The sequence below is a fragment of the Gadus chalcogrammus genome, chromosome 6 (assembly GCF_026213295.1).
Source record: "Gadus chalcogrammus isolate NIFS_2021 chromosome 6, NIFS_Gcha_1.0, whole genome shotgun sequence".
Lineage (NCBI taxonomy): Eukaryota > Metazoa > Chordata > Actinopteri > Gadiformes > Gadidae > Gadus > Gadus chalcogrammus.
This window is the reverse complement of record NC_079417.1, coordinates 20,440,175-20,455,723: the sequence shown is the minus strand read 5'-3', so window position 1 is coordinate 20,455,723 and position 15,549 is coordinate 20,440,175. Positions and strand designations below refer to the sequence as shown.

The following is a 15,549-nucleotide window of genomic DNA, read 5'->3' as shown; positions in this document are numbered from 1 at the left end:
GTAGGTAGTACTATGTAATGAGTGTATGTGGGCGACCATGCCACCATCAGTACATCACACTACCTATTAAACTTCCGAGGTACTTCTGAACAAGGAAGAATGTCCACAAGCACATCTCTGCGTGTGTGATTGCATAATGAAAGTAAGTACACATATAATATTCCACATCAGTCATGCACCGCCTACGATGTTGTAGCCTAAATAGATGTGCTATTCACTCGCATACATTCTACATAAGGATAACCTAAATGACAAGTCTACAATTAAATGATCCTTATGGATGAAGAAGCTTCTCTGCGATCTCTTGATCTAAATCCCCTAATTGGTACTTTTACAATTGCGACCCATGCCTCGGGCTGGACTGACCCTGGACCCGGCCTACAGCTTTACGATCCAGATGAGCTACTAGGCTTATTCACGTTCACACGGCTCGTAATTTCCCCGTCAAGGGGAAATTACGACGCCTGAGGCACAATGTTGGTTCCAGTCCAATTATCTCAGAGCTAATGGTGGTGGGCGGTAGCATTTTACACCAAATTAAGAGGACCAAGGTAAACTGTTGTTAGTCCAGTTGGCTTCAGGGAGCTACACATTACCTCCGGAGAGATGAGCTCATAGTGAGGAACGACCACTCTTTGTGAAGGAGAGGTCAAACATTAGTCTCGTAAAGGCCTGGTTTAAGTGATAGGAATGACCCTCTTTCGCCACCTGCTGAGGAAATATTGCTACTGCATAACAAAGTAAGACTCACTGAGCTCTGAAACAAATGTAGTCATTTTTAATAACAGTCTTATAACATTAGCTGTAACACAGGGATAGGCTGAAGTAAATAGAAGAAACATCATATTTTAGACAAAACTTTAATTGTAAAATCCAAATAGTGAACAGCTTTTATTTATCATGTTAAGCCTACTGTTAGCTGCAAATGGCAAAGAAATAACCAATCTCCCAAGAGTACAAAAAAATGGCACTAAGTTAATACCAAAATGTCCCGATAGTCCCAAAATAATTTCATTAAAATCACTTATAAATGCTTCCCTTGATGCGAGTGATGGTCAGAATATCATAATGGCAAAAAAACAAATCTTTAATATCTACACATAGACAATTAAATTAAACAAATATATTGGCGAAACAAAACAAAAGAAGCAGACAATGTGGAGGGCTAAATCTCTCTAGTCCTTCTGTTAAACATTCAGAACGTATTGCTTAATGTAGGTTACCAGGGGAGACACAGAGTGGAATGACTCAGGATTACATCTGCAGCCACTCGGATGCTCGTAAAAATAATGACTTCATCTGAATCTTAACAAGGAGAGATCAGTAACTTTGTTCACCCAATTATTGATTGTGTCAACTGTCCATCTGGACCTTGATAATGGATCCTCCAATCAGAGACTGTCCCTCTCGACCGTGATAATGGATCCTCCAATCAGAGACTGTCCCTCTCGACCGTGATAATGGATCCTCCAATCAGAGGCTGTCCCTCTCGACCGTGACAAGGGATCCTCCAATCAGAGGCTGTCCCTCTCGACCGTGATAAGGGATCCTCCAATCAGCGAGACCGTCCGTGATAATGGATCCTCCCATCAGAGACCGTCCATCATGGCTGTGATAATGGATCCTCCCATCAGAGAGACTGTCCATCATGACCTTGATAATGGATCCTCCCATCAAAGAGACTGTCCATCATGACCGTGATAATGGATCCTCCCAACTGGGCTCCTCGACTCCCAGACAAACGAGTGCAATTCTCTCCAACAAGAGCGGCAACGGTTCCCCTCCCCACTAAATAAAAACTAATAGTATTCCCTTTCCTCTGCTGCTCACAGGTACTGGTAGTGAATCATCTAAAAGTGACAGTGACTCCATTTGCTTTGGGATTTCTAGCGTTTAGAAAGAACGAACAAACATGACCCCCCCCGCACCGCAGAAGGACTCGGGTCCACCTGGAGGTGTGTGAAGGACCAGGAGGGGCAGTGGTGTTGGGGGGGCTGACCTGCCCAGACATTACAGGAATTACATGCACAGATATATATGGATACATAACGCAGATTTGCATTTGGAAAAAAAGTGATTAGCCCTCGGGAAGGCCGGAATGTGTGGAACAGTGAGGAATGTTTGATGGATCAGGTCTATCATGACATAGTGCTGGTGTGTAGTGTCTGCTAGTGCCTTGCTCAAGGTAAGATTCCTTGGCCGTTCTGCTCATCTGATGAAACCCGATAAGGATGGCCGAGACACTTCGCCCGTTTACAAACCTCCCAAAGCCCCTGGAAGCCCGACGGATGTCTTAAGTTTACTTTTGCGTCAAATAAATATGGTTCAAAGTGAAACAACACACAACGCAATCCGGCAGGTTACAAAACACCTCAGAGTGAGCTTGTTGTTTGAGCTATAATAGAGGGCTAGCTTCATACCAATGTCCTGAAACCAAAGTATACATGTGATTTAATCGACAGTAACATTTTGTAACATTTGAAGAAAAATACTATAAGAACAAACGTTTGTTTTGAATTGTGTGCCCAGCATTGAAACAGTAAAACCCAAGACTGCCCTCTGGTGATTACAGGAGGAAATGTTCAACAAGCTTGTAACAGAAGAGGACATCGCCATTGTCTGATTGAACTCGACAGCATGGATTGTCACCATAAATGTATAGCATAAAGATCAGACTGTATGGGGAGCTTTCATCAACCTCCCCTGAAACTGAAATGCGCCGATGACGGCCTTGCATACAAATCGCTTAGAGTCGCACATTAAAAACAAAAAGGAAATGATTAGAGGTAACAGGACCAGATTGACCAGGGGAGCTATGACCACATGGATATCGATTCTTTGACACTATAGCATAAGCTGCTTAATGTAGGTATGAGACACAACATTGGGTACAAACAATGTGGTGTCGTCATCGAGCAAGCGTGATTAAAAAGAAAAATGATTACCTCCCATTCATCAACACACGTAGTGGAGTCGCTTGCTGTCGCCCCTGTGCTGGTGCGGGTGTTAGAAAAGGGAAGGATGCTGGTTCCCGTCGGGGCCGTAGAGGGCGCTACAGGTAGGTGTCCTGCTCCGTGCTGCTCAGGCTGTGGGTGGACCTCTGGAGGAGGGATTCTTTGGCAGCGAGCGGGGGTTCTATTGGGGGTGTCTGCTGCGGCTGGGAAGGGTCAGGCCCCGGCGTGGGCAACGGTTCTGCTGTTGGGGGGAGCGGGGGCTCCGGCTGGGCTAGGGGGAGTGGCTGGGAGGGGCGGGGCAGAGTGGGGAGGGGCTGGGTGGGGAGGGGCTGGGAGGGGAGGGGCTGGGTTGTGAGGGGCTCAGTGAGGAGTGGCTGGGAGGGGAGTGGCTGGGTGAGGAGTGGCTGGGTGAGGAGTGGCTGGGTGAGGAGGGGCTGGGAGGGGAGGGGCTGGGAGGGGAGGGGCTCGGTGAGGAGGGGCTCGGTGAGGAGAGGCTGGGTGAGGAGGGGCTCGGTGAGGAGGGGCTGGGTGGGGAGTGTCTGGGAGGGGAGGGGCTGGGAGGGGAGGGGCTGAGAGAGGAGGGGCTCGGTGGGGAGTGACTGGGAGTGGAGGGGCTCAGTGGGGAGTGAATGGGAGTGGAGAGGCTGGGCTGGGAGTGGCTGGGAGGCTGGGTGTGTCTCGGTAAAGAGCAGAGGCGGGGTCTGGGGGGGGGGCTCCTCCATGATGGGGTACGGGTTGGGGATGGGCTCCGGGGTCTGGGAGGACTTGCGGCCGCTCTTCTTCTTCTTGATGCTGCTCCGCTCCTCCCTGCTTTTGGGGGCCTTCTTCATCTGGGGCGTGGGCGGGGGCACCGGCACCACGATGGTGGGGTTCTGCTGCAGGTCCTGGCGCCGCGGCGGCTCCGCCAACATGATGACGCGGGCGCCATGCATCCGGGGCGGGGACTTGAAGTTCAGCTCGCCGCGGTTCTTCTTCCAGCGCTTCAGCTGGGAGTGGTGCTCCCGCTCGATGTCCCGCGCCGACACGGGGACCTCCACGATCTGAGAGACGCACACACACACACACTTTACTCATTTAGCAGATACTTTAATCCACAGGGACTTTCACTGAATTGAGGCCAAGGTGGTTCGGAGCAGGGGGGGGGGGGGGGGGGGGTCAGGCCTCCATCTCTAGGCTGCCATTCCTGGTGGACATTACTAACCCCAAGACATCCAACACACCAACCAATCGAATTAGACTCACACTAGGGAAGGAGGGGGGGGGGCTTCTAAGCTTGTGTGTCTCATCATTCACAGTTCTACTCCCGATCCCCACTGTAAGGAAATGCCGAAAGGCCCCGGGGGCAAATGTGAATGTGTGGCCAGCCGTGGTCTGGAAGAGGGAGGCAGCGATGAGAGAGGCCATTGTCTGCCTGGACACAGACCAGGACGCAGACGCTGGGCGGCCCACACTGGGAGCCTCTGGAGGACTTCAGCTCGTCTCTCGCTGACTCTTCCCTCCGCTGCCTCTCTGAGCCACCATTCTTCTCCCTCACGAGCGCACCATTAAATCGTTAGATATGAACTGCCGGGCCCCTGCCTACTGCCGAGTGGCTCCGAGTACAGTGCACCACGTTAATCTGTCCTTTGATTGGCCAATCCGCTTCACACACAGGTTCCCTGGAAGGTCTTTGAAGTTGTTTTTACCCATGGTTCAGATCCCTTAACCAGCGGTGGTGTGTGAAGGAGAGGGGTTGTGTTGGGGGGGGCCCTACCTCCCGGGCCAGGAAGCCCTCCTGCATGTAGCGGGGCTCCAGGGCTCGCAGCAGCTCCATGGTCTCGTACTGGCCCTGGCAGGCCTTCAGCTTCTCACGGCTTCCCAGCATGCACTTCAGCAGCACCAGGCCCACTCTGAATATGATCTTCACCCCTGGGACGGAGAGAGAGAAAGAAAGATGTCTTCAAAGTTTGGATAGGTGGAAAGTACCACACTAAATACAAAGTTAGCTTGTTTCAGTAAATTATACTATTTAATTAGCAAGGAAAAAGTACTCTAGACCTAGCTAATGAACAGAACGTTGCTGCAGATTAAAACTGCAGCTCTGTCTGTCAGACACACGCGCGCGCGCACACACACACACACACACACACACACACACACACACACACACACACACACACACACACACACACACACACACACACACACACACACACACACACACACACACACACACACACACACACACACACACACACGGCGTAGAGTGCTGTTGTAGTGTGTGTACCGTCACAGAGGAACATGTCCCAGACGCGGAGCACCGAGGCCCAGGGCAGCGTTCTGGAGAAGGCGCACATGAACCACTCCGTCATGTAGAGGATGGGGTCCATCTTGTGCTTCTCCAGGTGGCGGTAGGCCAGCGGACAGACGCGGCGCAGCAGGGCGTACAGGATCTCCCCGTCCAGCTGGATGGCTTCCTGTAGGCCCAGAACACCCGAATGATCAGCACGCAGCTCTAACACCTGAACTAAGAAACTTTATTACAAAGGGATTAACAAACACTATTCTGACAGCTGATCAGTTCTGTACAATATTGAACTAAAAATCATTATGGAAAAAGGATTAACAAACACTATTCTGACACGTGATCAGAAATTTAGAAATTTGAACTAAAATCGCTATGAAAAAAACAAGATTATCCAACACTATTCTTAAACAGTTTTTTATGGTTGTTCGTTTAACAGAACTTCCATGACGGCGGTGAAAGTTTTATGGCCGAGCTGGCAACCATCACGTACTAATAATATACCACGATTCAACTCTCATACAAAGCATTCACTGGGCTTAAACACAGCTGGCCTTACAGGCCAGCCTCGAGGATTAAATCTCCTTCTTACTATAATTTGGTCCTGAGTTTATCACATTTTGATAGATATTTCATACACACATCAACTCACACAAGTCAAACACACTCTGGATACCATTTAGAATACTCTGTTGAAGCGTTCAGCGGCACACATTTCATTCCCGGCCTTACATTGAACGATGATATATTTAAACGCCTCATTATCTCAGTAACACATTGAGAGCATTGTGTTCAACATTTTGTTCCTTTGATGCATGTGCCATGCAGAGGAAGCGGGCCTGGGAAGCAGCGCTGTGGTCGGCCTCTACACCAGGCAGGAGCCAACTTGCAGAACTCATCTTACTGGTTAAGTCATCTCTGACTTGGCTCAACCACTGGGATAATGCTGCATTACACCCCGGGCTACGATAATAGTACTTAAGACTGCTCGTAGCCGGCGAGTTTCACCTCGTGAGTCAAAGCCACAGAATTCCTTCCATACATTTTTACATCAAATCCCTGAACTCAAGGTACGAAAGCCCAGGGCGGGTTCGCTCGCACTTGGTGGCAAATAAGGAACTAATTAGTAGGGTAGGATCTGAGATCTGAGAACACGGGATCCTGCCTCGTGAGTCCAGCAGCATGGGGCTCTGAGCTTACCAGGCCGGGGCTGTAGTAGCCAGGGAGATACTTCTCACAGATCTGGACCAGCACCCAGAAGGCGTCCTGTGGAAACAAATAGCCGTGATGTCAGGGAACGCACAGCTGCAGCATCGAGGCAGTGCTGAACACGGGAGGCTGTGAGTCACACGTTAGATTACAATACACAAAATAATAGAGCACAGAAAAGAGTTAGAAAGGAAAACACTTAAAAATAGTACGTAGCATCGTTATCCTAGGTATCTTTGTTGTATACGGGATATGGGTTAACCTAGCAATTTTAAGTGCTTGGCACTTATTAAAGTCTGGATGTTCTTTGAACATTCTGGATGTACCGACAGAGATATCGTTCTCTTTCTTCTGACAAATGTACTTATAGTAAGTCACTTTGGATAAAACCGTCGGCTGAATGCCCTAGATGTTATGGAAATGTAAAGAGGAAGAGAAACAGGAAATGAAAAAGGAACATACAATTTAACCGTCTGCAGACATGACGGACCACTTCCAAGGTATTTGCGGTCGTTTAGAGTTTTTACAACTAGAAACTTTTTTACACATCTACATGTGAGTAACGCAAGCATTTACAGTGTATTTCTATGTATATTCCACCGTTATATCTTGGAATACTTGGTCTTTTTTATTCTTGATCAAAAGATATGTAGCTTTTTAAATCCCATTTTGTCCTTAGTGTACTCTCTACAATTACACTAATTTCCCATCCGTGATTAATTAAGTTAGTCTTAAACTCAACTGCATCCTCATCGGTCCAGAAACAAGGTCATCACAGCCCTCAAGCCCTCCCTGCTCACAACAGCATTCCTCACTTGCTGCACGCCGTCACACTTTTGCCGCTCCCCACGGAGTGCGTGAACTGTTTGTCGAAATCATGGATGTGAATGGAGGATTTACGATGTCACTCATGCGGTTCCTATTTCCCACCCTCCTGTGGTTGTTGTTGGGGTCGTGTGCGAGCTTGACGCCTGTACCAACACGTCCACGACCCTTCCGCAGAAGGCCAGGGTCGTAAAGCAGGAGCTCTGCGGCGGCCATGTTTGACAAGAACAACGCGGGCGCTTCGTGTCCAGCACCGAACAAAGACTCTAAAATGTCCTCCCTCCAGACACGGCGCATCATGGCCTCTCTACCAAAGGCCTTAACCGGGGCCTTGCTGGAGTTGCGCTGTGGCCTGGGACAGTGTTTAGAACCTAGCCTAAGAATAGCCCAGGAGCCCATATGGGCGGTGTGTTTACACATATCACAGCGACAGGGCCTAATAAAGAGAGGCGCGGTGTTTGTACAGTCATCCAGCTGCTCACCTCAGCAGGCATGTTCATGAGGAGCACAGCGGCGATGGGGGCCTGGGCCTGGCAGTAGCCCTCCTCCGGCCGGTACAGCGTGTAGGCCTTCAGGACACGGAACAGGTCCTGCTGCCTACACACACACACACACACACACACACACACAGTAAGAAAGAGAAGGGTGGTTGAAAGAGAGGATGAAAGAGAGGGAGGTAAGAGAGGGGAGGATTGTGAGAGAGGATGAAAGGGAGGGAGTGTGAGAAAGGTAAGAGAGCAAGCAAGGGATTGAGAAAGACAAAGACAAAGAGAGAGAGACGGAGAACGATAGGGAAAGAGAGCAAAGAAAGAGAGCGATCTAAGTCAGAAAGTGGAAATGTCCAGCAGGACATTTGCCATCCCTTCCATTGTGCGAGGACTCACCCGTGGCCTCCGCGCGACACAAACATCTCGTGGAAGGGAAACTGGCGGTGCAGGTCCTTCTCGATCACATCCAGCCACTTGGGGTCACCTGCCTCGCTATCCAGCTCCTGGACACACATCCCCAGCGTGTTCATCTCACACAATGGCTGCTATTTTTTTTAAATATCTATATCTATATCTATATAGATTAGATATAGATATTTATAGACCACGATCATTCATACATATCCATCTTTCAATATATGTATGATTCTGTGTGTCATACATATACATGGATAGAACATTTTCAACTACTTAAAACAACTAATTGTTGCAGCCCTAGATTCATAAAACAAACTAACACAATACGAACACAGCAGGTGGTGTGAGTGAGTGGGCCTACCTGGAACTTCCCCTGGTTCTGCTCCCTCTTCACCTTCCCCCCGGACAGGTAGAGCCAGGCGCGGCCCCTCAGGGCCGGGGGAATCCCCTTCTGGCAGCGCAGCCTCACCTGGAGACCAGGGCCATGACAGCGGTCACAACACAGCCGCACCACAGGGTGAGCATGCAGACCGCCCGCCCTCCCACTCAGGGACAGGCTCAACGTCGATTATGTGGAGAATGAAAGCCATATGTAGAGTCATGTGTCGCTGGTTCTGAACAGAGAACAGAACCGCTTCTGCGGCTGCAGTCTGGATAGTCTTAAAGTGACTCTCCATCATAAGTGTCCCACACTGTCCCTTCTCCATTGTCAGATTTACATTAGAGAAATATTGTAGAAAAATACTGATTGCAATACAACCGACAACATACTGTAGAAAAATACATAAAAATCATCAGTATTTTTCTACAGTATGTTTTAGGTTGCATTCGGTAATAAAAGCCAAGGCTTCCTTTACACTGAAAGCCTAAATCTTCAATTTCAGTTTATTTGCTCAGATTCCATCTTTTGGTTGGGCTGTTTGTTTTGTGTGGCTGATATGAGATTCCAGTGTGAACTGGTCTGAAGTGACCCACATGGGAAGACCAATAACAAGGACGTCACACGCAGGACGCATGGCAGTAAATAGGGAGGTCACCGAGGTCAGCGTTAACGGTGTCATTTCTAGGTGGATGTGCAGCAGTATGGTGGACCAGTTGGGGACACTTTCACACTGGTTGATGATCTTCTTATAAACTGTTAATTTTTTCTTTTTTCATTTCTTATGCCATTACATTTGTTCAAAACTAATTGTGTGAATTGAATAACCCTAAAAGCAAAACTACAATATCATGAATTACATTAAACGATGAGGTCGCACGTCAAAGATTCCGACCTGATGAAAAGAATTTGATTCCTTGTGATTGGGGACACTAATATAAAGTACATATTTGAGTGCTAACAGAAGAAACTGTATAATGAAACACAGGTGTCGGTATAGCAAGAAATTGCAGACTGAAAATTGGTTTTGGGCCAACATTAATACCGAAGAAATCTGGCCTGCACAGCATGGATCTGCATGCGTAACACACACACACACACACACACACACACACACACACACACACACACACACACACACACACACACACACACACACACACACACACACACACACACACACACACACACACACACACACACACACAGTTGGTCTTCAGACAAAGTTGTGTTAGATTATAAGATCTTCAGTTTTTGGCTGAACTTGAAAACACGACTAAGCTGGAGGAGCAATAAACTGCCAAAGAAATCGGAAGTGTGGGGTATTTTTGAACTGAACTGGAAGACATGAAACAGAGAAAGGCCGTCTGGACTGGATGCCAAGGAGGTGATGGGCTTCTTGGCACTCATGCGAGGCTGAACAAGGGTGCGTATTGAATACTTCTTGGCTGCCATTTACGCCACCATGACAGTGGGGACTAAGCAGGCTGTAACCAGTACAGACACACACCGAGCTAGAGGTTCATTCAAATCATTCATTTATGGATCATGAAACCTGGCAGGAATGTCTGATACTACGGGCGGGGTTGACATGTTATAGAGTTAGCAAATATAAACATACATTTTGTTTCTGGGCATGAGCAGCAACTCTATTACTTCGATTGACGGACAACCACAATATCACTTTGGAAAAAGTTATAGTTTTCTTCATCCCCAGAAAAGCCCTCCTGGGCTTCTATGTCACTACATATATATTCTCTCTCCTTTATGATGCCAGGATCTGAGCAAACACTTATATGACATAGCCCCTGGTAGCTACTGAATCTTTCCGCAAACCCATAGACTTCTGCATCTCTTCTCAAAGAGAAGAGATGCAGGGTTCGGTTCACTAGGGTACCGCAATAGGTACTTAGGGCTGCTGACCAATTTACGTTGGTACTACAGAGTACATATTCCAAGTGAAATCAATCAATACCGTCAAATGACGGTACCAAAAAAAGACGTAGAGAGAGAGAGAGAGAGAGAGAGAGAGAGAGAGAGAGAGAGAGAGAGAGAGAGAGAGAGAGAGAGAGAGAGAGAGAGAGAGAGAGAGAGAGAGAGAGAGAGAGAGAGAGAGAGAGAGAGAGAGAGAGAGAGAGAGAGAGAGAGAGAGAGAGAGAGAGAGAGAGAGAGAGAGAGAGAGAGAGAGAGAGAGAGAGAGAGAGAGAGAGAGAGAGAGAGAGAGAGAGAGAGAGAGAGAGAGAGAGAGAGAGAGAGAATGGGGCCACGCAAAGGTATTAAAGCACGCCTGCAGAAATCACAGAATAGGTTATGGTGTTTTCCTGAATCCGACACCGGCCTTCCGAGTCGGAAGATCTCCCAGCTTTCTTGGAGGCACGCCCCCTTTTTGTCTTCATCTCTTGGAATTCCGAGAGTATACAGAGATCAGTGATGATGCTCTCAACAAAAATGGCTGGGCCCGTGAAGAGATTTATTTTCTTCGTATTTGTACCACTTTGGCCATTTTAATGTTGATTTTAAATGCTCTTAGACACTTGATTACATTGCTACTTTATTACGGTCACCAATTTGTGAATTGTGTCTTGCTGTGCATGCAATACAATCTAAAGTAAAGTTGTGTTGTTTGTTTTCGGGCCGGTTTGCTAAAGAGGCTAATGTAGCTTACAATAAACAATGACGAGCCAATTTCATGACACAATCACAAAGACGAACAGGAACGGTATAATGCTCCAAGACCGGAAATGACCCGCCTTGGGCCCTTAAAAATTTGAAAACCTGAACTAGAAGAGATCCCCTGAATGATTCCCAAAGTGCCTGCCGAGATGACGGAGAAGAATCCTGGCAGGCTCCATGAAGTCATGGGGCGCTGGTTTAAAGACCTTTAGTCCGCCGACATTGTGCCCAGATTTCCGTCACACCTACGCAATCGGATCTGAATGAGAGCAGGACCACTACAGGATGTGGTCTGGCTTTTCAGATCACAATGTGAGCAACGTCTGATCTTGGGGGTCTGCTTAGCCCAGGAGGGAGAGCGGGCTGACAACCAGAAGGCTGCTTGTTTGATCCCTGGCTCCTCCTAGCCGATTGTCGATGTGTCCCTGAACAAGACACCTAACAGTAACTGCTCCAGGCCAGCTTGCGGTCGCTTTGCATGGTGGACATCGCCATCATTGTGTGAACATGTTTATGAATAAGTACGCATAAGTAAGTTGCTTTGGGAAAAAAAATTCTGCTAAATGTCATAATGTGAACTCCGATCTGGGCCTGACAGTTAATGCGTCCTGGCGTGGTCGGTTGATTAAAGTCGCATTGAACTGACGAGTGTCACCAAGGCCTCCTTCTCTTCAATCAATTGAGTCACACACGTCACGTGGTTTGCTCCACAGGGTGTGTTCGTATTGTGGACCCGTCTGCTCACACTTACAGATGTCAGTGAAACCAGCCAATGAAACTTGATTGTTATATAGCGGTTTTAGGTGGGCTCTACGTCGAACACAACCAAGCCACACAATCAATGGAGGCATCCCTCTACAAGATAATTACTGCACAATGGGATCATACTGCGATATCAGTATATATATATCGTCCATCCCTAATTCCACCTGTTCGGATTGAGTACAGATGTTCAGTTTACGCCTAAACATGACTTATTCTGCCTCCCTTCTGAGATATATCACTCATAAAATAGGCTCCAAAGGCAAGGAAAATAATACATGTATCTGTCAGTGTGCGACACTGTAAGCCCTACTTTTATACATTTCTTTGAGGATTACTTCTTACTTTTTGAAATTGTTTTGAATATATATGCTGAATATGTGCGTTTAGGCTGTGGATCTGTGTGGACTGCTTTGGGAATTTTTTCACTTATTTCTTCTATTGCAAATGAGAGGGTCATCCGAACAATAAGGGTTGAACCCCCTGTGGACACGCAGCGGGTCAGCCAATTAATTAGTGCAATCAATCAATTCCAAGCAGTAGTTTTTTGAAGGTTTTACAAGGAGGAGTACAAATTAGGAAAATATAAACGTTCTGTTTATTCTGTCCAGTTGTTCAAATATGCCGTTTAATCAAATTGATGCTTTGATTTTTCTCAGGCTCACCTAAGATAATTTAAGATAATTTAAGATAATTCCTCAAAATAAGAATATCGCAAAAGGGTTTACAATGTGTGCGTAGACTGGCAAATCACACAGTAGGCTTCAAACCTGCATTTCCATTAGACAGCTGTTTGTCTTTTTGATAGAGCACTCAACCCTCTGAGGAGAGCTGTATACACACTGTACGTGTCCAGTAGCAATAAACCCAGAAACACAACCATCACTTCCACAAGTGTGTAGGCAGTTACCAAGTCAATCACTTCCATTCCAAACTCACTAATTCATGACTGTTTCCCTTTACACAGCATCAGCGTGTTCACTCGGGGGACTGCAGCGAGAGCAAATGACAACAAGCTGTGCCCACAGCGAGACAGGGAACTTCACAACAGTGTCTGTTATGCTTTGTCAGCTGTGCTCCACCCTGCATCTCAGACTGTCACTCTGTCACATGATCCGTGGGGTGACTGTAGAGAAAGGGATGGATCGTGTTCCGGCCTGCTGCTGACTCATGGAAATGGGCAGGAGTTGCATACTTGCGGAGCCATTATTGAGAACCAGCTAGGCGAGTGAGTAGGCCAAGTGGTATGATACAACAGAGGCCTCCTATTTGAGTAATTGAATATTGACACATGGCTGCCACTGTGTTTGATAGCTTTCCTAGCAAATACTCAAGGCTACCGTATTAAAAAAAAAACACTCATAAATGTATTGTGCTACTAGCGTGCGTACAGAAAGCCACTTTAACAAATACATAATTGCCGAAATACATTAGCAATTCAATATTTGTACCAACACGCTACAGGCTAAATGGAGGACAGAAGTGTGCCCATCTCCTTGCTCTGACCTTGTCGTGACGCTTGACCATCCATTTGTCCCAATGGCCGAGCATGTCCAGCCATTTCACCTCTCTCTGCCTGAGCACTTCTGGAGGCACGTCCTGGGCCCTGCAGAGGGGAGCGGTAGGGAGCAGAGATAAGTTATAGTGTGAGTCATTCGTTAAACTAATTCAATAGCCCAGACTTAAAATATGCAGAGAGCAGGGATACATTTAAAGAAAACAAATGAATGAAATAGGCTAAATGCCATCTAGTAGTATCAGGAACTAAGAAACAAGTTGGTCAAGTTTACATATAAATATGTCATATGACAACAATCAAAATAAATTAAATAGTTTTGCATCAAAGGGCACGTGGTTGAGCCTGTTCCATGATGTAATTAATGATTGTTCCACTCAGCTCCAAGAAGAAGCCATGAAGATCAGACATTTTCAAACAGAAAAATTAAATATAGCCATGGATAGGCTGCATCCTGATGTGTGCCTGATGTGAAGCTCAACCATGTCATTAACTGATCAACACAGGCCTGTAATTGTAGGGTATGGAAAGTCTTCAAAGAGAGGTCTACTATAAATCTTGGGCAGCGCAATTTATTTAAAAGGGGAGGTAGCCAGACACTGTCCAAGAACATTGGATGCCTTGAGACTATAAGTCTGGACATGGTAGATTGCACCAGCCCAATGTCGTAACAGTCCAATAAAACACCATGTCAGTGAAAACCTACACAACCCTTTTAGCCAGAAACGGGTCTTTAGTAATGGGGCACCAGGGTTGTGGCACAGGGCAATGCCACAAACTCCAGTAAACCTTACATCAAGCAGTACGTCTCAGGCCAGGAAGCCCTTTGCTGAACTCTGATTCCCTTAATTCTCAGGACTGTTTCGTAGCCATAAGGTCCAACAAAAAGGAGTGAAAATATCACTGAAATGTGCTTGTGCATGTTTAGTTTAAAAGCACAGAAAATAGCTTACAATAGCTTGAACAAATAAAATGACATTGACATGATTTTTAAGTCGTGTTATTGTAGTATAAAGCGACGTATTGAGGACAGCACAATAATCGCCACGTTGGATTGTGTCGCAGACTAATCCAATGTAAAGCGATGACATTTATTAATCTCATCTTGCATCCCTCACTTAACTTGTCCCCTTGGGAGACCACGCGCAAAAGACATATGCAGCCAGGGAATACATTCCTTTGGATAACTGATTAGTCCAGGCCGTATCAAGCCAATAACCACAATACAGCTCAACCTCAGCGAGGGGACGTTTGTTGACAGCTGGGACAGAAAAAACGAGTGGTTTGAAAAGTTGAACACATTCAATCTATGATCTATCTCCTTAGTTATCCCACAAACCGCCTTGCGTTGCGTGCACATACAAACACATACGGACACTAACTTAAAAACAATGTCTACAAAGTTCAATAAGTTCACTACTTACGACTCCTCGGAGTACTTCTGTGCCCCGCCGATGAATCCGTACTTGTCGGTGTGCCGCTCGCTGACGAAGCCGTTGAGCTCCGAGTCGGAGCCGAAGGAGCTCTCGTCGTCGATGTGCGTGTGGCTGCTGCTGATCGTTCTGATGCTCCTCGTATCGATCGACTGACGACCGTTCTCTATCCTGGCCATGGTAGCCGCTCGGCTAACTAGCTCCGCTAAGTAGCTTAGCTACGTCAACAAGCTTGACAGCTCAAACTTTCAGCTCTTTTTCGGGAAGCATGTCGGGTTGAGAAGCCGCCCAAGCATGTCCTGTTCGCGGCCACAGCTTATCGTTAGCTCGGTAAAATAAGAAATGCCGTGTTAGGCGAACACCGACATGGCAGTCGGCAGACTGTACCAGAGAGGTGAGCTTTACTTTTGCCACTGGCTGAGCTGGCTTGCTAGCTACCACTTGCTAACGTTGATGCTAACGTCAGCAAACATTAGCTAGTAGGAAGCTTTAGTGTGGATACAACAAATATCACCGGGAATGTGCTCGTTTAGTTCAATCCTATAGTCAAACCGTTTTACTTTTGATTGCCCAACATGTTACCAGAGCGCACATGTCCATCTTCAAGAT

The 15,549-nt window shown here is 46.9% G+C and overlaps 1 protein-coding gene across 1 annotated transcript; it reads right to left on the bottom strand.

Moving 5' to 3' along the window:
- Positions 1–846: 846 nt before the first annotated feature.
- LOC130383760 (TBC1 domain family member 10A-like) lies at positions 847–15,119 on the bottom strand. The gene is made up of 9 exons (XM_056591537.1): positions 14,932–15,119; positions 13,498–13,597; positions 8,539–8,646; positions 8,157–8,263; positions 7,755–7,869; positions 6,439–6,504; positions 5,221–5,410; positions 4,708–4,862; positions 847–3,994 (listed from the first exon to the last, which is right to left on the bottom strand). The coding sequence occupies exons 1-9, from the start codon at positions 15,117–15,119 to the stop codon at positions 3,053–3,055; spliced, it is 1,971 nt and encodes a 656-aa protein (XP_056447512.1). The 3' UTR covers positions 847–3,052.
- Positions 15,120–15,549: the final 430 nt, after the last annotated feature.